The sequence below is a fragment of the Neofelis nebulosa genome, chromosome 2, assembly GCF_028018385.1.
Source record: "Neofelis nebulosa isolate mNeoNeb1 chromosome 2, mNeoNeb1.pri, whole genome shotgun sequence".
Classification (NCBI taxonomy): Eukaryota; Metazoa; Chordata; class Mammalia; order Carnivora; family Felidae; genus Neofelis; species Neofelis nebulosa.
Window position 1 is genome coordinate 179,632,520 of NC_080783.1, and position 24,515 is coordinate 179,657,034.

Consider the following 24,515-nt stretch of genomic DNA (forward strand, 5'->3'; position numbering starts at 1 on the left):
GAGACAATATTTGCAAGCACAGTTGACCCTGGAACAACATAGGTTTGAACTATTGTGGTCCACTTAAACACAGAGTTTTTTTCAATAGACACAATGGAAAATTTTTTTGCAGATTTGCAACAATTTGAAAAAACTCACAAATAAACCTCATAGCCCAGAAATATCAAAAAAATAAGAAAAAGTTAGGGATTTATAACTATACAAAACATACATGGATACTTGTTACTGGTTTCTTTTACTATTACCATAAAATGTATACACATCTACCATAAAAGGTTAAAATTTATTGAAACTTACACAAACACTTATAGACCATACATAGCACCAGTCAACAGAAATGTAAACAAACATACAGTATTAAGTAACTATATAGTTATCTGTACTACATACTGTACTACCGTAATTATTTCACAGCCACCTCCTGTTAACATTACAATGAGTTCAAGTGTGTGTGTATATCCACTTAAAATGCCCTGCAACATTAATCACTCGACATGATCAGTTTTCCATCCAGTAAACTGCATACAGCAGTAAAAAGCAATCTCTTGCAGTACTCACATATTTTTCACTGTTTAGTAAAATATTGTAAACCCTGAATAACACCATGAGACCCATATAAAAATGCCACTAATGATGTTGGAAGTGCTCCCTAGAAACAAAGAAAAATCATGCCATTACAAGAAAAAGTTGAACTGCCTGATATCTACCACAGATTGAAGACTGCAGCTGGGGTGCCCATCATTTCATAAATGAATCCAGAATAAAGACCACAGTAAAAAAGAAAGAAAAGAAAAGAGAAATTGGTGAAGGTGTTGCTGCAGCTATACCAGCTGTCATGAAACCTTATGCTTTTTTGCAAAACACCCTTTTATCTTATTGAAAATGCAGCTTTTATGTGGGCAGGGATTGCCATAAGAAAAGCATAGTTATAGACTCTAATATGACTTGAGAAAAAGTGACCATATGACAAGTTAAAGGAAAAGGAAGGGAAAGGATCTAAAACTGCAAAAAAAAATTTAAGTTTATTTTTTGTAATTTCTACAACCAGTGGGCTCGAACTCACAACCCTGAGATCAAAAGTCATATGTTCTTCCAAGGCTCTTGGGAGGCTCAGTCTGTTGAGTATCCGACTGTTGACTTCGGCTCAGGTCGTGATCTCATGGTTTACGAGTTTGAGCCCCACATCAGGCTCTGCACTGGCTTTCTCACTACACCTTCCCTGCTGACACGTGTGCTCTCTCTCTCAAAATAAATAAATAAACTTAAAAAAAAAAAAAAAAGCCTCAGGTACTTCTGAGCCAGTCCAGGTGCCCCTAAAATTGCAAAATTTAATGCCAGCAAAGATAGTTTGCTTTTTAGAAAGAGGTTTGACTTAAGGCAGGAAAGAATAGGTTAACTCTACTGTTTTGTACAAATGCAGTCAGTTTTACGATAAGAACTGCCTTTAACCATAAAGCTGCTAACTCCAAAGACTTGAAGGGAAAAGATAAACATAGGATGCTAGTCTTTTGGTTGTACAAGAAGGCCTGGACAAGAATCCTTTTTATGGATTGGTTCCATACTTTGTCCCTGAAGTCAGGAATTACCTTGCCAATAAAGGACTGCCTTTAAAATTCTCTTCATATTGGGGTGCCTGGGTGGCTCAGTCAGTTGAGCGTCCAGTTTGGCTCAGGTCATGATCTCGTGGTTTGTGGGTTCGTGCCTCCCGTAGGACTCTGTGCTGACAGCTCAGAGCCTGGAGCCTGTTTCAGATTCTGGGTCTCCCTCTCTCTCTGCCCCTACCCCGCTTGCACTGACTCTGTCTCTCAAAAAATAAACAAACACTAAAAAAAATTTTTTTAAATTCTTTTCATATTGGATAATTCCCCTGGCCCCCAGAACCCCATGATTTCAAGCACTGAAGTGGTCTATCTGCCCCCAAACACAGGGTCTCTAATTCAGCCTCTAGATCAGGGGTGATAGGGACCTTTAAGGCTCATTACACACAGTACTCTATGGAAGGACTGTCAACATTTTGGAAGAGAATCCCAATAGAACATCATGAAAGTCTGGAAGTATTACACCATCGAAGGTGCAACTATTGTTACAGGAAAAGCCATAAAAGCCATCAAGCCTGAGACAATAAATTTCTGCTGGAGAAAACTGTATCCATTTGCTGTGTATGACTTTATAGGATTTATGACAGCCAATCAAGGAAATCATGAAAGACACTGTAGATATGGCCAAAAAAAGGTGGGGGATGAAGTTTCAAGATACAGATCTTGGAGAAATTCAAGAGTTAACAGACACCACACCAGAGGAATTAACAGATGTCAATTTGATACAGATGAGCGCTTCCAAACCAGTGCTGGACGGCAAGGAAGAAGATGTAAGAGAAGCAGTACCAGATAATAGATTGACATTAGACAGTCGGGCAGAAGGATCCCAATTATTCAAGACTGCTTTTGACTTATTTTATAACATGGACCCTTCTATAATACGGGCAATGAAACTAAAGCAAATGGTGGAAGAAAAATTGGTACTGTATAGAAATATCTCTAGAGAAATGAAAAAGCAAAGAAGTCAGACAGAAATTATGATGTAGTAAAGTTATACCAAGTGTGGCTGCCTCCCCTTCCATGTCCTCCACCTCTTTCACCCCCAAGACAGCAAGATTAACCCCTCCTCTTTCTCCTCAGCCTGGTCAACATGAAAACAATGAGGATGAAGATCTTTATGATGATCCAATTCCACTTAATGAGCAGTAAATAATCATCATGCCTACAGTTAATAAACCTCTCTGTTGTGTATGTATCTTCATATGAACATCTAATAACTGTATAGCAAGAATTGTATGAGAGGTTTCTGTGTCTTTATTAATGCCCAAGTATTCATGATGTACAACATCACATGCAAGACTTGCATGGAAGTGGACAGCCTACCCTTATAGAGCATAAGGTAAGTGATATTTAATATAAGATTAAAAACATGTTAGTTTTATCATTTTGTAATTTTGCTTTCCAAGAATTACATTACCATATAATATGCCTCTGCCGTAACTGAAGGAACTGCATTTCAGCCTATTATCAAAGGCAAGTAGTTGTTGTTTTTTTTTTTTTTACATTTATTTATTTTTGAGAGACAGAGCACAAGTAGGGGAGGGGCAGAGAGAGAATGAGACACAGAATCAGAAGCAGCCTCCAGGCCCTGAGCTGTCAGCACAGAGCCCAAGGCAGGGCTCGAACTCACAAACTGAGACCATGACCTGAGCCAAAGTCAGATGCTCAACCTACTAAGCCACCCAGGCACCCCAGTAGTTTTTTTTTTTTTTTTTTAAAGTAACAATGTTTCCAACACTGTATGATAAATATGACTGCTTTACTCTATGCCATGAAAATTTTACAGCAATTCATTCATTAGTGTAAGGCTAGGCTACCATGAAACAATTCATTGATTATACTACACTACCATAAAGCAATCATATTGCTGCTTCTTCATTATCAATGCATGAATACACTTGTAAATAAATATTTTTCACACTATCTTTCCTTCTTTCCTTCCTTCCTAAGTAAACTCGGAGCACCTGGGTGGCTCAGCTGGTTGGGTGGCTGACTTTGGCTCCAGCCATGATCTCACAGTTCTTGAGTTCAAGCCCTGCATCAGGCTCTGTGAGGACAGCTTGGAGCCTGGAGCCTGCTTCGGATTCTGTGTCTCTCTCTCTCTGCCCCTCCCCTGCTCATGCTGTCTCTCTCTCAAAAATAAATAAAACATTAAAAAAAAAAGAAAAGAAAAACCTAAGTAAACTCTACCGCCAATGTAGGGCTTGAATTCCATGACCCTGAGATCAAGTCACACACTCTGCTAAGACAGCCAGATACCCCACATTATCTTTTCATTTTTGATATCTAGCGTTAGTAATACATAAAACATCTACAGTGTTTTGTAGATGATATTGATATAGGTACTGACAGAAGATTCACCTTAGAAGTAGATAATATAAACTTTTGGTATCAATAAATACAGCACAGTACTATAAATGTATTGTTTTCTATTTATGATTTTTTCTTTTTAAAAAAATATTTATTTATTTTTGGGGAGAGCATGACTGGGGGAGGGGCAGAGGGAGAGGAGAGAATCCCAAGCAGACTGCCTGTCAGAGCACAGAGCCCAATGCGGAGCTCAATCCACAGCGAGATCAGGACCAGAGCCTAGATCAAGAGTCAGATGCTTAACTGATTGAGCCACCTAGGTGCCCCTTCTTTATGATTTTCTTAATAACATTTTCTTTTCTCTAGCTTACTTTAATGTAGAATATAATATATAATATTTAACATACAAAATACATGTTAATCAACTATTATCACTAAGGCTTTTCAGTCAATAGCAAGCTACTAGTAAAGTTCTGGTTGAGTCAAAATTATACATGCGTTTTGACGGGCGGGGGTGTAGTGTGAGTGTCCCTAATCCCTGCATTTTTTCAAGGGTCATCTGTAGGGTACTTCTAATCACCTCTGTGGAAGAGGCTCAACAGAACATTCTCCTCAAACACCTTAGCCCAGCCTTAATCAAACCCTTGCTAATAAGCTAATAACCAAAGCCAACAATGTTCAGAGTAACACTAGTCAACACCCCAAAATCAGATGACCAAGTTTTATACTTGCCTGTCAAATGGAACATCCACAAGAATCCTGGAATTGGTTAAGGAGAGAAGACAATTCTTCTGTAACTTTAAGGAAATAAAGAAAAATAATTTTGAGCAAAGGTATACCCCATTCTAAATAAAGATTCTAGGCATTTACTGAGAGCTCACTGTGTACCTGCCTCTATGTACTTCTAAGTTCATTTAATCTTACCCTGTCACATTTACCTCTGGCCTAAAGAACAATCCTCCCCCTACCTTTTTTTTTTTTTTTTTTTTTTTTTGGACAAAGTGGGATCTTTTCTCCTGAACCCCAATGGCCTGACTATGGGTCAGTCTAAATCAATTACCTGAAGCCTGGGCCATCTACAAATGTCCTTACCAGATCTCTCATAACTATGTGATAGAGTTATACCTGCTACCTAAGACCAGCAGGGATGAAACTGGGCCATTAGAGACAGGAAAGAAAGAGAAAGCTTCATGGGAAAGCTGTAGGAATAGAAAAACATACCATTTCTTTGAAAGGCCATAATAAGTAGGCCTGTATGACTGAAGCAGTTTAAGAGGCAGGGCCAGCAAGCCTGAAATGCCAACAGGAACTGGGCAGTAACAAACAAGTGAAGTGGGCTGAATGTGACAGAGCAGAGCAGTTGTAGGAATTACGGCAAACGAGAATTAATGGCCTCTTATAGGGGCAGTTCTTACTCCAACTGATGCCTTCCATGTAGGAATTAACACCAAACTGTGAAGGAGCTTCCAACTTCTCAACAGAAAGTAGAAATAGATTTTTTTTTTTTTTAATGAGGAAAAACCACCTTCCTTATTGTATTTTAAAAATTTTACATTTTGGGGCGCCTGGGTGGCGCAGTCGGTTAAGCCTCCGACTTCAGCCAGGTCACGATCTCGCGGTCCGTGAGTTCGAGCCCCGCGTCAGGCTCTGGGCTGATGCTCGGAGCCTGGAGCCTGTTTCCGATTCTGTGTCTCCCTCTCTCTCTGCCCCTCCCCCGTTCATGCTTTGTCTCTCTCTGTCCCAAAAATAAATAAAAAACGTTGAAAAAAAAATTTAAAAAAAAAAAAAAAATTTTACATTTTAAGTACATACTTCAATTAGATTTGACAAATTGATACAGCTGTGTAACCACTACCATCCACCATCACCATAGTTAAAATAAAAAATATTTCCATCACCCCAAAGAGTTGCACTGCATGACCTTCCAGTCAATCTTAACCTCACAGGCTTCAACCCCAGAAAATTACACTGTCCTAAGAGACTCATCTTTTCTCAAGTTTCACATAAATGGAATCATATGGTATCTCCTCTCTGTGTCTGGCTTATTTTGCTCAGTATATGATGTTTTTGAGATTCATCCATATTGCACATGAGTACTTTTTTCCTTTTTATTGCCAAATAGTATCTTTCTGTATGAACATACCACAATTTATCTATTCATCTGTTGCTGAGCAACTGAAAAGTTTTCAGTTTTAGGAGATATGTTACGAATAAAGATATTATGAACATTCATGTAGAAGTCTTTGTATGAATATATGATTTCATTTCTCTAGTAGTGGAATGACTAGGTAGTGTAGAAGGTATATGTCTAACTTTGCAAGCCAACGTCAAACTGGTAATTGCATCATTTTACATTCTTAACATCAATATATGAGAATCTCAGTTGCTCCACACCCCTGCCAACACTTAATTTCAACCAATCTAGTGTGTAGTAGTACTAGGTATGCAGTGGTATCTCAATGTGGTTTTAATAACTAAACACACTGAGCATCTTGTCACATACTCATGTGTCATCTGCATGTATTCTTGGGTAAAGTGCTCAAATCTTTTGCCTTTTAAAAAAAACTGGTTTATCTTGTGTTACTAAGAGATTTTTTTTATATTTTCTATAAAAGTCTTTTCTCATATATACAAAATAAACATTTTTCCCAGCCCACAGCTCACCCTTTTCAATTTGTGTATGTGTGTGATAAGCTTTAATTTTGATGAATTCTAAATTTATTATTTTTCTTTCATGATGTGTGCTTTTTGTATCCTAAGAAAACTGCCTACTTCAAGGTCACAAATATTTTCTCCTATGTTTTCGTCTACAAGTTTTAGGGTTTTACCTTTTATATTTAGATGATTCAATTCAAGTTAACTTTCACATATGATGTTAAGCTTATAACTATGTACTGAAGTGTTAACAGTACATGGGTTTCTGGGTAACTGGTTTTTGAGAAATTTTAAAAATTTGAACCCAACTGCTTATCCAAATTTGCTATTTTTTTCTATAACAAATATAAATTCCTTATTTATTCTCTCTCTCATTCTTTCAGGTAGGATGAAAAATTAAAAGAAAAGAATGCTAAAACTAATAATAACTAATACTAATAATTTTTTTCATGTATTTGCCCTGAAGTAAGAAGCACAGTCAAGTATTCAATTCAAATTACCTGCTGGTAATGGGGGAAATTTTTCAGAGCCTTGAAAAGCAGACAGGTGACCTCTGACAACAGACGAACAGGCATCCCCCTGGCCAGGCCCTGGCGTGTTAAGTTGAGGGCGCAAGCACTGGCTGTGAACTGCACTGGCAAATCCAATGGATGATTCCTCATTCCTACAGCCACAAGCTGAAGATGAACTTGTTTTTAGTGGCATATGACAACATTAGCATTCTTTAAACTGTCTTGTTTTTGTGTTAATTGGCAAAAATATCTGTTCATTGGGCCAGAAAGTAACAGATTTTCCCTATCCTCAGCATTTATTATTTTAGGACACCAGCAATACCTTCCAATACAAATGCAGCAATTAACTAGCTCTGTGACTAAAGGCAAGTCACTTCCCTTCTTTGGACTTCTGTTTCCTCAGTAATTTCATAATCCTTTATCGAACCTCACTCCATACAAAGCATTGTGATAAGCACTACAGGGGACACAAACATGAATCACTTACACCCTAATTCCTTAACATAAAGCCTTGTGAGAAAAATAAGGTATGTAAACAAAGGATACTGTGAGGGCTATCAAAACATGAAACTGGAAAAAAGAAAGTATCATAAAAGAAGTATACATAAAGTGCTGCCTAAGGTCACTGTGGAGGGAGCAATCATTTCTGGTATGGAATCAGAAGACTTCATTCAGAGAGCACATTTAAGCAGGGTTGCAGCTAAGATTTGGACAGAATAAGATGGAGGTAGGGATGAAATAAAGAGGAGATTCCCAAGGAAGAGAAAGGTGATAAGGAAATACACAAAATAAACAAAAGGATGGGATGAATCCGTTAGCGGAGGAGAAAATTTGAATTTAACAGAATTTTGAAAGCATTTGAAAAATGGTAAAGCATAACATTAGAAAGGTAACTGGAAGACAAACTGTGAAAGACCTACAACACTCATGTAAAATGGAGGTGCCATTCTAACCTTAGACCACCCCTGCTCTAACATTTAAGGACAAAGCAATCTGTTTTGTCTATCCAACAGGGATAATAATCATCCCTATCTACCTCAGAAACTAGTCTGCTGATACTTGCATGAACCATGATTTTAAGAGACCAGAGCCCCTCACTCTGACAGCTGCATGAAGTAATGGAGCCTAGAGACAGACACAGACCTGGGACACATTCTACTAGAGAAAAAAATGACTGTTGTCTATATTGCTAAACTGCTCCTAGGATTTCATTGGATTGCCATCATCTGCAAATTAAATATGCAGAAATAATAAAAGAAAAACCATGGTTATCAAAAATCATAGAATCTTTGATATGAAATGGACTTTTAGAACACCAAATTCAGTATCATTACAAATGAGAAAAGTCCAGAATTTTTTCTCTTTATACAGTGCTGCTTTTATGTTATGAACAAATCTAATCTCGCATGAGGCAGAAATATCCATATTTTTAAGGAAATGCAAAGAATTACAAATAATAAAGACAGTGACTTTAAGACTCTTCATTTCCATGTTACATTTCACTCTAAATAACTGCAGTTTTCTTTCCCAAACCACTTAATACTTCCAGTAACATTTAAAATAAATTCATTCTGTAGGGGCGCCTGGGCAGCTCAGTCAGTTAAGCGTCCAACTTTGGCTCAGGTCATGATCTCACAGATCATGAGTTTGAGCCCCACATCGGGCTCTCCACTCTTAGCACAGAGCCCGCTTCAGATCCTCTGTCTTCCTCTCTCTCTCAAAAATAATAAACATATGGGGCGCCTGGGTGGCTCAGTCGGTTGAGCGTCCGACTTCAGCTCAGGTCACGATCTCGCGGTCCGTGAGTTCAAGCCCCGCGTCGGGCTCTGGGCTGATGGCTTGGAGCCTGAAGCCTGCTTCCGATTCTGTGTCTCCCTCTCTCTCTGACCCTCCCCCGTTCATGGTCTGTCTCTGTCTCAAAAATAAATAAACATTAAAAAATAAAAAAATTTTTTAAAAAATAAACAAACATAAAAAGAAAAAGAAAATTCATTCTTTTGTAAACCAAAGCCTGGACCTACCAATACTGGTAATTTTACTTTATTCACAAAATACTTTAAATGGTAGATTTGGCCACCTTCAACTATTACATTTTGCTCTGTTCTTGGAGATACTGATGTTTTCTTTTAGAAAACCAGAGGTTAGATTTTAAAGAGTAAACAAATGGGGTGCCTGGGTGGCTCAGTCGGTTAAGTGTTTGACTTTGGCTCAAGTCATGATCTCGCAGTTCGTGAGTTTGAGCCCCGCGTTGGGCTCTGGGCTGACAGCTCAGACTTTGGAGCCTGCTTTGGATTCTGTGTCTCCCTCTGTGTCTGCCCCTCCCCCACTCGCACTCTGTCTCTGTCTCTCTCAAAAATAAGTAAACATTTAAAAAACATTTTTTAAATAAAAAACAAAGAGTAACCAAATGAATGAATGAATAAGAAACAACATTTAGGGCAAAGTGACTTTGTGTTTATAAATCATATCTCTTATTGTAGGCAAAATAGTACAGTGCTCCTATAGACCCTTCTCAGGTAAAATCAAAATGCTGGATGATTCTAATTGATTCAGATGCTCAAAATGAGAAATGGTCTAGTAGTTAAGTCTAACATTGTTTTCCTTTCTCTGTGAGGGTACTGTGGCTCACTATAGAATAAGGCATATAAATTATTGCAGTCAGTGTTTTGTGAACAGCTTTAATGAACTAAGTAAAAAGTGGTAACAAAAACTACCTTTCTGAGGTATAGTTACCTTTAAAATCGCAGGCATGGTTACCTGCATTGAAAATGTCTCTGTGAAGAGCCTGTAAAGGGCTTCCTTCATAAAACATGACCTATTCCTGTATCGACTCAATGCTTCTGAAATCTGGCTCATATTGGCTCCTCCAGCAACCTGAAAAACAAAAATATTACCAATAGGTTTCACTACTCAGGTTTTTAAGGGGTTTTGAGTGTTAGAAACAATGACAGGTATTCAATTCAGTGTTCCAGGTGCTTTACAAAGTTACTCTTATTGAATTCTAAGTCTAATAGGTAAACAGTCTCCTCATTCCCATTTTTACAGATGGGGTCAGAGAGATGAAGTATGGTGCTAATTTTAACAAACCAATTCAGTGATGGAGCTAAACTGAAATGCCATCTCCCTACAACTATATTACAGTTAAGACTTAAAAAAAAAAAAAAAAAAAAAAGACTTCAACTGAATAATGGGTGGCATATAAATTTTTAAACAATCAATAACCATGACTGCATATGTTTTCTAAGTACTCATATAGAATAAATTAGGTAATAAGAGAAAGGTAAAAGGCCACATAAAATAACTAAAATGGAAAGGAAAATGACTTTTTTTGTAGTATTACTTTTTATTTATTAAATATTAACACAATTCTTTCTTGCTACCACCTAAATAATAACTTTTAAAAATCTACATATAGACTTTGGGTCTGGAGGATAACGGTACTCCCCCCCACCATGATCCAAAACATAAAATTAGTAAGGAATGCAAATAAAACTAAGTATGACCCAATTTTCAGCATTCCTGGGTAGTGGAGAAGAAAATAAAGGGGAAAATTCAGAATCTTGTAAAATGAAAACAATCCCCTCTCCACTCTACCATGACCAGTAATATCATTATCACTGAAGAAACCTCACATCACTGATTGACATCACTAATGGACAATGCTTCTGAAGTAGGAACTATGTCCATTAAATACCAAAAAATAAAAAATTCAAACCAATTCCATATATAGCTATTTATAAGAAATTTCTAAGCAGATCTACACATTTCATCTGAGAAAAATTCTTCCTATAAACCAACAACAAATCAGAAGAAAATTTTAACACAGCACTAATCTAATTAAATATTCTCCGTAAGCATTTGGGGATGTGAAAAAATACCCTCAATGAAAAGATGAGACAATGGTTGATTAAACTCAGAAAGAAAAAGACAAAATCATATCAAATATAAAAACTAAGTTACAAGGCACCCAAGGAAGGGTGGATTTGAATAAAAATTTAGTAATGGAAAGAAATGCAAGAAAACAAAATTTTTTAAAAAGAAAGAAGTACAGGGGTTCCTGGGTGGCTCAGTTGGTTAAGGGTCCAGCTATTGACTTCGGCTCAAGTCATGTTCTCACGGTGCATGGGTTCAAGCACCACATTGTACTCTGCTGGTGGTATAGAGCCTACTTGGGAGTCTTTCTCTCCCTCTCTTCTGCCCCTCGTCCACCCTCTGCTCATGTGCTCTGTCTCTCTCTCTCTCTCTCAAAATAAATAAATAAACTTAAAACAAAAAGAAAGAAAAAAGTACAAATGGTCTAAGATTGAGTGTTGTTATGGAAAAAAGACAAAGAAGATCCAAGATGTATATATTTGAAGGTCCTTAGGGGAAAACAAACTAATATTTAAAACTATTATCTAGAAAAACTTTCCAGAAATAATTTTTAAAAAGACTTAAATCAATACATTGAAAGGATCCACCCAGTACCAGGGACAACTAACTGAGATCGTCTGAGATATATCAGAGTACAAAGATTAAATTTAAAGATAAAGAAAAAAACAATCTGCAGGGCTTCCACATAAAAAGATCAAATAAATAACACAGAGAATTAGACTGTCATGGAACTTAAAAAGCAACATACAAAGCAAGTCAACAGTGGAGAATTTTCAAGAAACCAGGAAAGAAAAGGGTAAAAAAGGAGTTTGTATCCAGCCAAGCTATACTTCAAATATCAAGGTTATAAAAATATAAAATACTGAGTAATAAGAACTCAGAGAATAGCACACAAATCTCCTTCCTGGAAAATCTGCTAGAGAGTAAGTTTCATACAGTAACCAAGAGATGACGGAGGTAACTCTAGCAAATGGACAGATGGTGAACATTTAACATATTTAATCATAGATCTGTGTCCCCACATAGTCAACAAGTACATTGGGAAATTATGTGTCTGATATGACTATGTCAGAACCCAGGAGTTTATCAAAGGCTTGCAATTTCCCAGAGAAGCCTTAGACAGGAAATTGTGATTCATTTCCATCTATTTCAGCTCTTAGCACAGTAACAGCTGTCCACCCCCACCCATCAGCCCCCAGAAATACATCCAGGGCAGCATGCACTTGGCTTGTGGGAGCCAAGAAAGAAAAAAGGATCATGACTCCCAATTATCAGGGATATGTGTTCTGATCACAGAATGCTGCTTCTGAGAACAGTGTACAGGACGCAGGTGAGAAGCCACTATTGCTGCACCTCTCCCTCCAACCAAACTGACTTCCAGGGAAATTAAAGGGCCAGTGTCCTTTATATCCCCCTTGTCTTCCTTTGACTCTTTTTCTAATTTGGGAAGCCAGACATTAAAGACTAAAACATTCAAAACAAATGCATATACAGAGAAAATTCCAAAGTGACTGCACAGACCCAAGAAAGATTCAGAGAAGACCTAAAAAGACCTTTAAGTTTATACTTCAGGTTGATATCTGGCACAGGTCAAAACAAAACAACAACAAACACAGTAACAAAACAGCCAACCCTAGGGAAAGGAGGCAATCTAATTTCTAGAGCTACCATATTATAAGTTTCAAATGTCCAGTTTTTAACAAGAAAAAAAATCACAAGGCATACAAACAATTAAGGAAGTATGGCTCATTTGAAAGAAAAAGGAATCAACAGAAACTGTCCCTATAAAAAAAAACCAGATGGCAAATCTACTAGGAAAGACTTCTAGACAATTGTCTTGCAGATGTTCAAAGAACTAAAGGAAGATATACATAAAGTCAAGGAAATGATGCATGAGCAAAAGAGAAAAAAATCAATACAGACAGAAATCATAAAAAAGAAAAAGAAGGGGTACATGGTGGCTCAGTCAGTTAAGCATCCAACATCAGCTCAGGTCATGATCTTACGGCTTGTGGGTTCAAGCCCCGCGTCAGGCTCTCTGCTGACAGATCAGAGCTTGGAGCCTGCTTTGGATTCTGTGTTTCCCTCTCTCTCTGTCCCTAACCTGCTCACACTCTCTCTCTCTCTCAAAAATAAGCAAATATTTAAAATTTTTTTTTTTAAAAAAAGGAAAGGGGCGCCTGGGTGGCTCAGTCGGTTGAGTGTCCGACTTCAGCTCAGGTCACGATCTCACGGTCCGTGAGTTCGAGCCCCGCGTCGGGCTCTGGGCTGATGGCCCAGAGCCTGGAGCCTGCTTCCGATTCTGTGTCTCCCTCTCTCTCTGCTCCTCTCCCGTTCATGCTCTGTCTCTCTCAAAAATAAATAAACGTTAAATAAATAAATAAATAAATAAATAAATAGGAAAAAGAAAAGAAATTCTTGAGCTGAAAAGTACAATAACTGAAACGAAAACTTCACTAGAGGGATTCAAAGGCAGATTTCACCAGACAGAAGAATCAACCAATTCGAAAGCAGGACAACAGAAATGACTGAGTCAGAGGAACAAAAAGCAAAAAGATGAAAAAAAAATGTGAAGAGACCCTCAGGAACCTATGAAATACCAAGGAGCAGACCAAACTACACATTGTGGGCATCCCAGAAGAAGACAGAGAGAGGGGCTGAGAGAATATCTGAAGAAAATATGACTGAAAAATTCCCAAATTTGATTAAAGACATTAATATAAATATCCTAGGAAATCTAAGTAAGATGAACTCAAGAATACTCACACCAAGACACATTATAATCAAATTTTTGAAGGCTAAAGACAAAGAAAATCTTGCAAGCAGCAAGAGAAGCAAAGCATCATACATAAGGGATCCCTGATGAGATTATCTGCAGATTTCTCATCAGAAACTTTAAAGGGCAGAAGACAGTGGGAAAACAGATATGTTTGAATTGTTAAAAGAAAAAAAAAACCTGTTAACCAAGAATCCTATATCCAGCAAAACTGTCCTTCAAATGTAAGGGAGAAATCAAGACATTCCCAGATAAAAAAAGTTGAAGAAATTCATTATCACTAAACCTGTCCTGTAAGAAATGCTCAAAGGAGTCCTGCAGAGTAAAATAAAGTAACACCAGACAGTAATAAGCCATCTGAGGTAATAAAGATCTCAACAGAGGTATATACATGAGCCATTTAAAAAACTAGTGATATATTGGGGCACCTGGGTGGCTCAGTCAGTTAAGCGTCCAACGTCGTCTCAGGTCATGATCTCTCTGGTTCGTGAGTTCGAGCCCCACATAAGGCTCTGTGCTGACAGCTCAGAATCTGGAGCCTGTTTTTGATTCTGTGTCTCCCTCCTTCTCTGTCCCTCCCCAACTCGTGTTCTGTCTCTGTCTCAAAAATAAATAAACACTAAAACAAAAACAAAAACAAAACAAAACAAAACTAGTGATATATTAACACTGGTTTGTAGGAGCACCTGGCTGGCTAAGTTGGTACAGTATGTGACTCTTGATCTCAGGGTCATGAGTTCAACCTCCATGTTGGGTGTAGAGATTACTCAAAAAAAAAACAAAACAAAAACTGGTTTGTAACTTTTTGTTTTCTACATGATTTAAGAAACGAATACATTTGCTAAAAAAAAAAATATTACTCTAAAAGCTAGTGTTATTATAACTTGAATTATCAATTTTTATACTGTGGGGCAAAAAATGCATAATGATATAATTTGGGGATGTCATTGATTAAAAGGGTTGAGAATGGAGATGTAAATGAGCAGTATTTTAGGTCACTGAAGTGAAGCTGATACTCAAATTGGAGTATTGTGACTCTAGGATATTAAATGTAATCTCCACGATAACCACAAAGAAAACTGTTACAGAAAATACACAAAAGGAAATGAGAAAGGAGTTTAAACATTTCATTATAAAAAAATCAGCTGAACAAAAGGAAAATAGTAATGCAGGAGATGAGGAACAAAAAAAGCTGCAAAACATATAGAAACCAAAGAGCAAAATGATATAAGTCCCTCCTTATCACTAATTACTTTAAATGTAGATGGATTAAATGCTACAATCAAAAGACAAAGATTGGAAGAATGAATTAAACATATGACCCAACTATACACTATCTACAAGAGACTCACTTAAGATCCAAAGACATAGCTAGATGGAAAATGAAAGGATGGAAAAAAACATTCCATGAAAATATAACCAAAAGACAGCAGGGGTGACTATACTAATGTCAGACAAAATAGACTTTAAAATCAGAAGAGGTTACAAGAGACAAAGCAAGACATTATATATCAATAAAAGGTACAGTAGAGCAAGAAGATATAATAAGTATACACACTGATGTATCTAATGACAGACTATTAAAACATATGACACATAGGGGCACCTGGATGGCTCAGTCAGTTCAGCGTCCAACTCTTGATTTCAGCTTAGGTCATGATCTCATGATCATGGTGAGATTGAGGCCTGCATCAGGCTCTGCTCCGAGCATGGAACCTGTTTAAGATTCTCTTTCTACTTCTCCCTCTGCCCCTCCCCTTAGCCAGCTCATGCTCGCTTTCTCTCTCTCTCTCTCTCAAAAAACAAAACAAACCAAAAACATGACACAAAAACTGACAGAATTAAAGGGAGAAACAGACATTTCTACAATAATGGAGACTTCAATAACCCACTCCATAATGGATAGAACCAGACAGAAGTAAGGAAACAAAGGACTTAACACAATAAACCAATTAGATCTAACAGACATATGCAAAACACTCTACCCAACAATACCAGCATCCACAAACTTTAAGGTGCACGTGGGACTTTTCCAGGATAGACCATGTGTCAGAGCAGAAATTAGGTCTCTACAGATTTTTAAAAACAGATATCATACAAAGTGTCTTTTCTGACAAGATGAAGTTAGAAATAATAGAAGTAAAACCGGAAAATTTACAAATTTATGGAAATTAGATAACACACTCTTAAATAACCAATGGATCAAATCAGAAATCACAGGGAAATTAGAAAATATTTAAAGGCAAATAAAAACAAAAACACAGAATACTAAACCTGGTAGGACCCGGGGAAAGCAGTGCTAAGAGGGAAATTTATAGCTATAAATGTTTACATTAAGAAAACAAGATGGGGTGCCTGGATGCCTCAGTCGGTTAAGCGTCAGACTACAGCTCAGGTCATAATCACACAATTCATGAGTCTGAGCCCTGCACTGGTCTCTCTGCTGTCGGCACAGAGCCTGCTTCGGATCCTTTGACTCCTCTCTCTCTGCCCTTGCCCTGCTCACTTTCTTTCTCTCTCAAAATAAATATATAAACTTAAAAAAAAAAAAAAGAAAAAAGAGAAGAAAACAAGAAGAGGCACCTGGGTGACTTAGTTAAGTGTCTGACTCTTGATTTCAGCTCAGGCCATGACCTTGCAGTTCGTGAGATCAAGTCTTGCATTGTACAGAGCCTGCTTAGAATTCTGTCTCTCCTCTGCTTGCACCTACTCTCTCTCTCTCTTTCTCTCTTCTTTACTTTTCCCTCTCTTTCAAAATAAATAAACTTAAAAAGAGAGAAGAAAAATAAAAACAAGAAAAAATCAAGTCAACAACTTATCTTTACAACTTAAGGAACAAGAAAAAGAACAAATTAAACCCAAAGCTAGCAGAATGAAGGAAATAATAATGATTATAGCAGAAATAAATGAAATACAGAATAGACAAATAGAGTAATTTAGTAAAACCAAAAGTTGGTTCTTTGAACAAATGAAATTAACAAACCACTAACTCCCAGATGGATTAAGAAAAAAAGACAGAACTCAAAATACTAAAATCTGAAATGAATGTGGGAACATTCCTACTAATCACAAAGAAATTTAAAAAAATTTTTTTCCAACGTTTTTTTTTTTTTTTTTTTATTTATTTTTGGGACAGAGAGAGACAGAGCATGAACGGGGGAGGAGCAGAGAGAGAGGGAGACACAGAATCGGAAACAGGCTCCAGGCTCCGAGCCATCAGCCCAGAGCCCGACGCGGGGCTCGAACTCACGGACCGCGAGATCGTGACCTGGCTGAAGTCGGACGCTTAACCGACTGCGCCACCCAGGCGCCCCAAAAAATTTTAAGAATACTATGAACAGTTATGCCCCAACAAATTGAATAACTTAGATGAAATAGACAAGTTTCAAGAAACACAACACTTAACAAGACTAAATCCTGAAGAAATGGAAATTTTAAGAGACCTGTAACTTAGTAAGGACATAGGATCAGTAATTAAAAGATCTCCTCACAAACAGAAGTCCTAGATCTGATGGCTTTGTTAATAAATTCTACCAAACATTTAAGAAGTGATACCTATCCTTCTCAAAGGTTAAAAATTGAAGAAAAACCTTCCTAAGTCATTCTATGAGGCTAGCATTACCCTGATACCAAAACCAGAAAAAGATACAAGAAAACTAAAGATAAATACACTTAAAGAACAGTGATTCAAAATTCAACAAAATATAAGCAAACTACATACAGCAGTGTATGAAATGGATTATATACCATGGCCAAGTGAGATTTATTCCTGGAATGCAAGGATGGCTTAACATAATGGAAATTGATTAGTATAACACACATTAACAGAATGAAGGGAAAAAACATAATTATTTCAATTAACATAGAAAAAACACTTGACAACACCCTTTCATGGCAAAAACACTCAATAAACTGGAATTCAAAGTAAATTACCTCAACTTAATAAAAGCCATGTATAAAAAACCTGCAGTGAACATCATATTCAATGGTGGAAGACTGGAAGCATTTATTCTAAAATCAAGAACAGACAAGGATACCTACTTTCATGATTTCTAGTGAACATAGTACTGGAAGTCCTAGCTAGAGTAATCAGGCAAGAAAATGAAACAAATGACATCCAAATTGCAAAGGAAAAAGTAAAATTATCTTTGTTCGCAGGTAATATAAACTTATATGCAGAAACCCCTTGGGGCGCCTGGGTGGCGCAGTCGGTTAAGCGTCCGACTTCAGCCAGGTCACGATCTCGCGGTCCGTGAGTTCGAGCCCCGCGTCAGGCTCTGGGCTGATGGCTCGGAGCCTGGAGCCTGTTTCCGATTCTGTGTCTCCCTCTCTCTCTGCCCCTCCCCCGTTCATGCTCTGTCTCTCTCTGTCTCGAAAATAAATAAACGTTAAAAAAAATAAATAAATAAAATAAAATAAAATAGAAGAAGAAAAAAGGAATGGAAATATGAACTGACATGGGGTGATTTTCAAGACATATTGTTAAGTAATAAATACAAAGTATATACTACCTATTGTGTAAGAAGAGGAAATAAGAGAACCTAAATACATCTGCTTAGTACCTTGATTAAACCCTCAGTCTGGTGGGGGGGGTGGGGGAGGAACTGCAAATAAATTTTCAATTCTTTTTAGCAGGCTTGTGTTTCACTATTCTGAAAACTCTTTTACGTGTACTGTAGGATGAAGCAAATGTGCCAATGTTTTGAGAACCAAGGTTCTCACTGTGGAAAAGAGGAAATGCAAGTAAAGAACGCAGAAAGGCAAAGGAGAATGGTGTGAGGATGGACATTTGGAAGTATTACTCTGAAACTTATTTCATATATCTCCTTAGCCCTGTTTCCCAAAAGGGACTTAAAAACAAAAATATGCAGGGGTGCCTGGGTGGCTCAGTTGGTTAAGTGTCTGACTCTTGATTTCAGCTCAGGTCATGATCTCACAGTTCTTGAGTTCAAGTCCCACATTGAGTTCTGCACTGGCAGCATAGAGCCTGCTTGGGATTCTTTCTCTCCCTCTCTCCCTCTCTCTCTGCCCCTCCCGTCCTCTCATTCTCTCTCTCTCAAAATACACATTAAACAACAACAACAACAACAACAACAAAGATACCCCAACAACTAAGAACATACCTAGTACTCAGATATTGGTTTAATAAAAGGAACCAGGGCTCCTAGTAGAAATGCCAGAAGGGCTAGGAACAGGAAAGTATATGAAGCCTAAAACATCTTCATGTGCTAGAAAGTGAGGAAGTGATCAAAATAACAACAAAGGGGCACCTGGGTGGCTTAGTTGGTTGAATGTCCAACTTGGGCTAAAGTCATGATCTCGCAGATTGTGAGTCTGAGCCCTGCATCTGATTCACTGCTGTCTGCAGAGCCTGCTTCAGATCCTCTGTCCCCCTCCCCCTCTGCTCCTCCTCTGCTCACATTCTCTTTCAAAATAAATAACATTTTAAAAAATAAAATAAAAATCTTAAAAAATAATAATAGTAACAATTATAATAATGGAGACATGTAAATAACACAGGAGCCAGTATGAAGGAGCATCCATTGGCCAATCTGTAACAAACTGGGCATCAAAATAATTAAGGACAGTACTGAATAGTAAACCACTGAAAACAATAAGAATCAGTGAGTTCACATTGAAGTTGGGTTAGACAGACAGATGCAGAAGGCAGGGCTCTTCCTTATGGTAGGAGGGCTAGATTTGAAAATCATCACTTTGCAACCATTCCAGTCAAGACTGGTTCAGGTAAGAATCATCAATGGATGCTAAATCCAGATTAGAAAGTTTGATGAGGACGAGGATATTTGCATAGTCTTCAAGTACACATCACTTATTAGTTGCAAGTGAAAAAAATACTATCCATATAGTATAGAAACAATACAGTATTATATAGATACTATTTTATCTATACTGGATATTTTATATAATATCTGGACAATACTTTGAATGTATGATGAAAAGTAACAGGACTAATGAGGCACACTGTGTGCTTCAGGATTGTATTCTTGAGACTGATACAACATGCCTCCCAAGGAATTCTGGCCAAAGATGAAGAACCTAATCATAAGGAAACATTCGACAAATCCAAAATGGAATATTCTTCCCAAAAGCCTACAAAACAAAGCTAGTCTGTATTCTTCAAAAATATCAATGTCACAAAGGACAGGAAGGACTAAGGCACTCTTCCACATTAAAAATGTAAAACAATGGATATATTCTAAAATTTTTAAAAAAGTTTTATGACCATCCAGATCTAAGAGCTGAAAAAGAAACAAAGGATTAACCACATGACCAAGCAGAAGACCAGATAACTGTTGCCTCACCCTCTCTTCTTGGCTTCCTGAAGATGCCATTATAAAACAATCTTTAGAAGGGATCCCCGCCACACCCCACCAGGGGGTTCACAAGGATTTCCTACCAAATGAAGATGTGTGTGGCTCTTAATACTAATAGTGGATGCCCTTTCTGCCTATTTTATTTTTTATTTTTATATTTTAAAATAAGCTCCATGCTCAACATGGGGCTTGAACTCATGACCCGGAGATCAAGAGTTGCACGCTATACAGACTGAGCCAGCCAAGCGCCCCCACTTTCTGCCCATTTTAAAAGAATTAAGTACATGCTGCCCATTCTAATTTGGGGTACAATAAATAACGTATTTGTTGTGTTTAAAGGTCTTTGCTTACATTTGATTTTATTCATGTTAATGCAAATTTCTGATCAACCTAAATAACAAAGATACTTAGTATACTTTGCATCTGATCTAAAACATATATATTTCCATTAAATAAAGTTTTTCTGAACCATTTAAATTTTAAATTTGCCATACCTTACACTCCACAGAAGGCTGGCTTAAGATCTTTAGAGTTTCTTAGTACTGGGAAGACTGTGGTTTCTCCTCTCCATCCCAACAATATCTAACACCGTATAGAATGCATACTTTAAAGTTTTCAAAATAAACTAAACTTACATGTATACCAGGTAAGTTTACTGAAACACAGCTTCACATTTTCTTTTGGTGTACCCACTTTGACAGTACCTTAACTACATGCATAATCCCTCTGCAGAATATTCCAGCATTTGTCCCATATTATTGCATATACCAAGAGTTTGTACTAAAAAAAATTTTTCCCCTGATAGCTGTGGTCTTTTGATCATTGTGACACTAAATGCTATTAATCTGAAACAGGCCTAAGTATACATTCCCAGTAAACAATTCTCTACATATCTAATCTGAAAGTTCTCACTATTATCTCTAATTCTAGCCTAATTGATGGCTTACACCTTCATTAGACATGCCAGAAAATTAAAAAGACTTCAAAATACAATTGCTATTTTCAAATCAAAAGAATAAAAATATGTAAACAGCTCTCTCCTTTTCTCTGTCATCATGGGGTATGCGGCTGACTATCTCCCACCATGTCTTCTCATAAGACTTTCAGGACCAAATAATTCCTGGCCAAGAAACAAAAGCAGAAGTGTTCCATTCCCTAGTCGACTCGCAAGAAAACTGGTAATAAAAATCAGGTACCAAAAAAAAAAAAAAAAAAAAGAAGGTATAGCTCCAAGAGGAGGCATTGGAGAAGAACCAAGCTGGGTCTACAATGGATTGCACATGAGATGGCACACGTATTTATGTTGCATGAAGGTAATGTGCTCATATCCTATCATTCTGTAAACATCACTTCTACCAGAACAACAGACATGTTTTATAGGTGAAATGATTTTCCTGATACTGTGCTTCTGCACCAGTAGGCTGGTTCAGTAATAAATGTAAGAGGCCTTTCGTTTGAGGAAAAAAAGAACAAAAATGTGAAAAAAAACTGGGGTGCCTGGCTGGCTCAGTCAGTGGAGCATGTGTCTCTTAGTCTCCCAGTTGTGAGTTCAATCCCATGGTGGGTGTAGGGCCTACATTAATAGATAGACAGACAGACAGATAGATGAAAAACAAGTAATGACTGCAAATCATTTTACTCTCTCAGCCTAGAAAGAATTACGTATGGTATAATTAAAAAGCATTTCAGGGGCGCCTGGGTGGCACAGTCGGTTAAGCGTCCGACTTCAGCCAGGTCACGATCTCGTGGTCCGTGAGTTCGAGCCCCGCGTCAGGCTCTGGGCTGATGGCTCGGAGCCTGGAGCCTGTTTCCGATTCTGTGTCTCCCTCTCTCTCTGCCCCTCCCCCGTTCATGCTCTGTCTCTCTCTGTCCCAAAAATAAATTAAAAACGTTGAAAAAATAAATAAATAAATAAATAAATAAAAATAAAAATAAAAAGCATTTCAAAACAATGGTTCTGAACCTTGGCCGCACATTAGAAATACCTGGGAGTTTTCAAAATTTTGATGCCCACACCAAGTCCCAGACCAATTAAATCAGAATCTCTGGGAGATAGGACACAGGCATCAGTATATTTTAAAGCTTCCCAAGTGATCACAAAGTGCAGCCGAGGTAGAAAACCACTGTTTTAAAAAAGAAATACTTTAGGGGCACCTGGGTGGTTCAATCGGTTAAGCATCAGACTTCTGATTTCAGCTCAGGTCATGATATCACGGTTCATGGGGCTGGGCCCCGCAAGGGGCTCCATGATGGCATTGTGGGAGCCTGCTTAGGATTCTCTCTCTGCCCCTCCTGCACTCTCTCTCAAAATATAAATAAATAAATGAAATATTCTGAAACAAAAATATTTAAATTTGTGGGTTTTTAAATTTTTAATGTTTATTTATTTTAAAATTTTTTAATGTTTATTTATATTTGAGATGGAGAGAGAGACAGAGACAGAATCTGAAGCAGGCTCCAGGCTCCAAGCTGTCAGCACAGAGCCCAACGTGGGGCTGAAAGTCACAAGCCATGAGATCATGACCTGAGCTGAAGTCAGATGCTCAACCGACTGAGCCACCCAGGCGCCTCTAACGTTTATTTTTGAGAGAGAGAGAGAGACAGAGAGAGACAGAGAAAAAGTGTGAGCAAAGGAGGGGCAGAGAGAGAGGGAGACACAGAATCCAAAGCAGGCTGCGGGCTCCAAGCTGTCAGCACAGAGCCCAATGCAGGGCTCGAACCCACGAGCCGTGAGATCATGACCTGAGCTGAACCCAGGCACCCCAATGTGTGTTGCTTTAAAAACAGCACCATGAGTGCTTGCTTCAGCAATAAGCTAAAACTAAAACTGAAACAATACAGAAAAGATTAGCACGGCTCCTGTGCAAGGATAACAGGCAAATTCATAAAGTGTTCCGTATTTAAAAAACAAAAAACAAAAAAACCAGCATCGTGATTGGCTATAAACTTACTCTGGCAATGTTCCAAACTTTTTTTCTTAAGACCCTTTTCAAAACTGTTTTCTCTCAAACCTTCAGCAAAAACATTGATCACTGCCTTACTAATTATATTTAGCTGTCAACAGAGGTGAACAGAGCAAGTTTTAGAGTCACAAAGACTTGGATAAAAGTCCTAGCTCTACCGTTTAATAGGTAGTTATAGGATTATGGATAAGAAGTTTAACCTAAGCTTCCACTTCCTCATCTATAAAATGGGAGGATTAAAGAGGAAAACAACATGCACAAAGTGGCATCTGGCATATAGGCGGGGATGCATAAATGGCTATACTTATCATATCAAACTAGATTAGAAGACCTGCACGCCAGGACCATATCTTGTTTTAGGTTGTAATTCCACAACCTACCACACAGTAGCTACACAATCATTTTTGTTACGCTCGCTCCATAAGGATTTTTTATCTGTCTTTGTAACCCTAATACCTAGCACAGATTCTGTTTTACAACAAAAGCCTAATAATGTTCTAAACAAATGAAAACAAACTTATTTCAGATAAAAAACAAACCCTCAAGCCTTGCTTTGCAGTAAAGAAGTCAGAATAACCAGCATCCGTAGCCAACAGTCCCACAAATTGCATCGCAGGCCGCTGCCGTATAAACAGTTCTACAGCTCCATCGGTGATACAACTGCCCCCCGATATATCCAGTGACACAACATTAGGCAGAATATCCTTTTGCTGCAGCAAATGAAAAGCCAGATCTGATTTGAGTTGCCTGTGATCAGAAATATCAAGGTGAAGCAGACATTTAAGTTCTCTAATAACTGCAAGAATCTGTGGTTTGGTCATGGTCAGACACTTTAGATAATGCATTGTGAGAGATTTGAGTCGATCTTTACAGGCGAGGAGTGCAGAGATGTTAGTGACCATAGTATTGGAGATATCCAAGCTTTCCAGTTTTGGTAACTGAGAAACGTTAGCCAGGTCTTCACTATGAAAACAAACATTGAAAACACTTAAAACGCGAAGACCGGTGAGCTGACCAAAGAACAGTAATCTGGAATCCTGAGGGATGCTCGTTGAGTCCAACAGGAGACACCGAAGGTTTTGCTGGATCCAGCTATTGCTGCAGAGTCCACTTATGATGTCTGGAATTGGGAGGTCAGTGTGCACTGCAGTAGCATCCAGTTCAATGACTTTGTGATGACAGAAGGCTTTTGTGAATGCAGCTGTTGAGATTTTGGCTTTTTGAATATTGACCAGCTTCAGTTTCATTTGGTTGCCTTGGAAAATGCTCGCTGTTCTATCAGTCAGCTTGCCTATAAGAAAACCAGAACCAGCTTGTAATAACAACTAAATTCCATGCCTTTTCCAGGAAGCATTGTGGTCAATGAACAATGACAGATGCCAATAATAATAATGACTATATTTACTGCTCACTCTGTGGCAATAATTGTTCTAACCCCGTTACTGAGATCACCTCATTTATTCTTTATAATACTATAATACTATTAATAACTA

General features: G+C 37.9%; 1 protein-coding gene and 1 non-coding gene across 2 annotated transcripts in view; one reads left to right on the forward strand and one right to left on the reverse strand.

Moving 5' to 3' along the window:
• ZYG11A (zyg-11 family member A, cell cycle regulator) overlaps positions 1–24,515 on the reverse strand; it is a 72,363-nt gene that overhangs the window by 20,533 nt on the left and 27,315 nt on the right. The window contains exons 3-6 of the mRNA XM_058717364.1: positions 23,562–24,313; positions 9,809–9,949; positions 7,064–7,240; positions 4,641–4,705 (exon numbers count right to left, since the gene is read on the reverse strand). Of these exons, the coding sequence (XP_058573347.1) occupies positions 4,641–4,705; positions 7,064–7,240; positions 9,809–9,949; positions 23,562–24,313 (1,135 nt within the window). The remainder of the gene's footprint in view (positions 1–4,640; positions 4,706–7,063; positions 7,241–9,808; positions 9,950–23,561; positions 24,314–24,515) is intronic.
• Positions 22,857–22,963, forward strand: LOC131505808 (U6 spliceosomal RNA). The gene has a single exon (XR_009258580.1). It is a non-coding gene; the product is annotated as a U6 spliceosomal RNA (small nuclear RNA).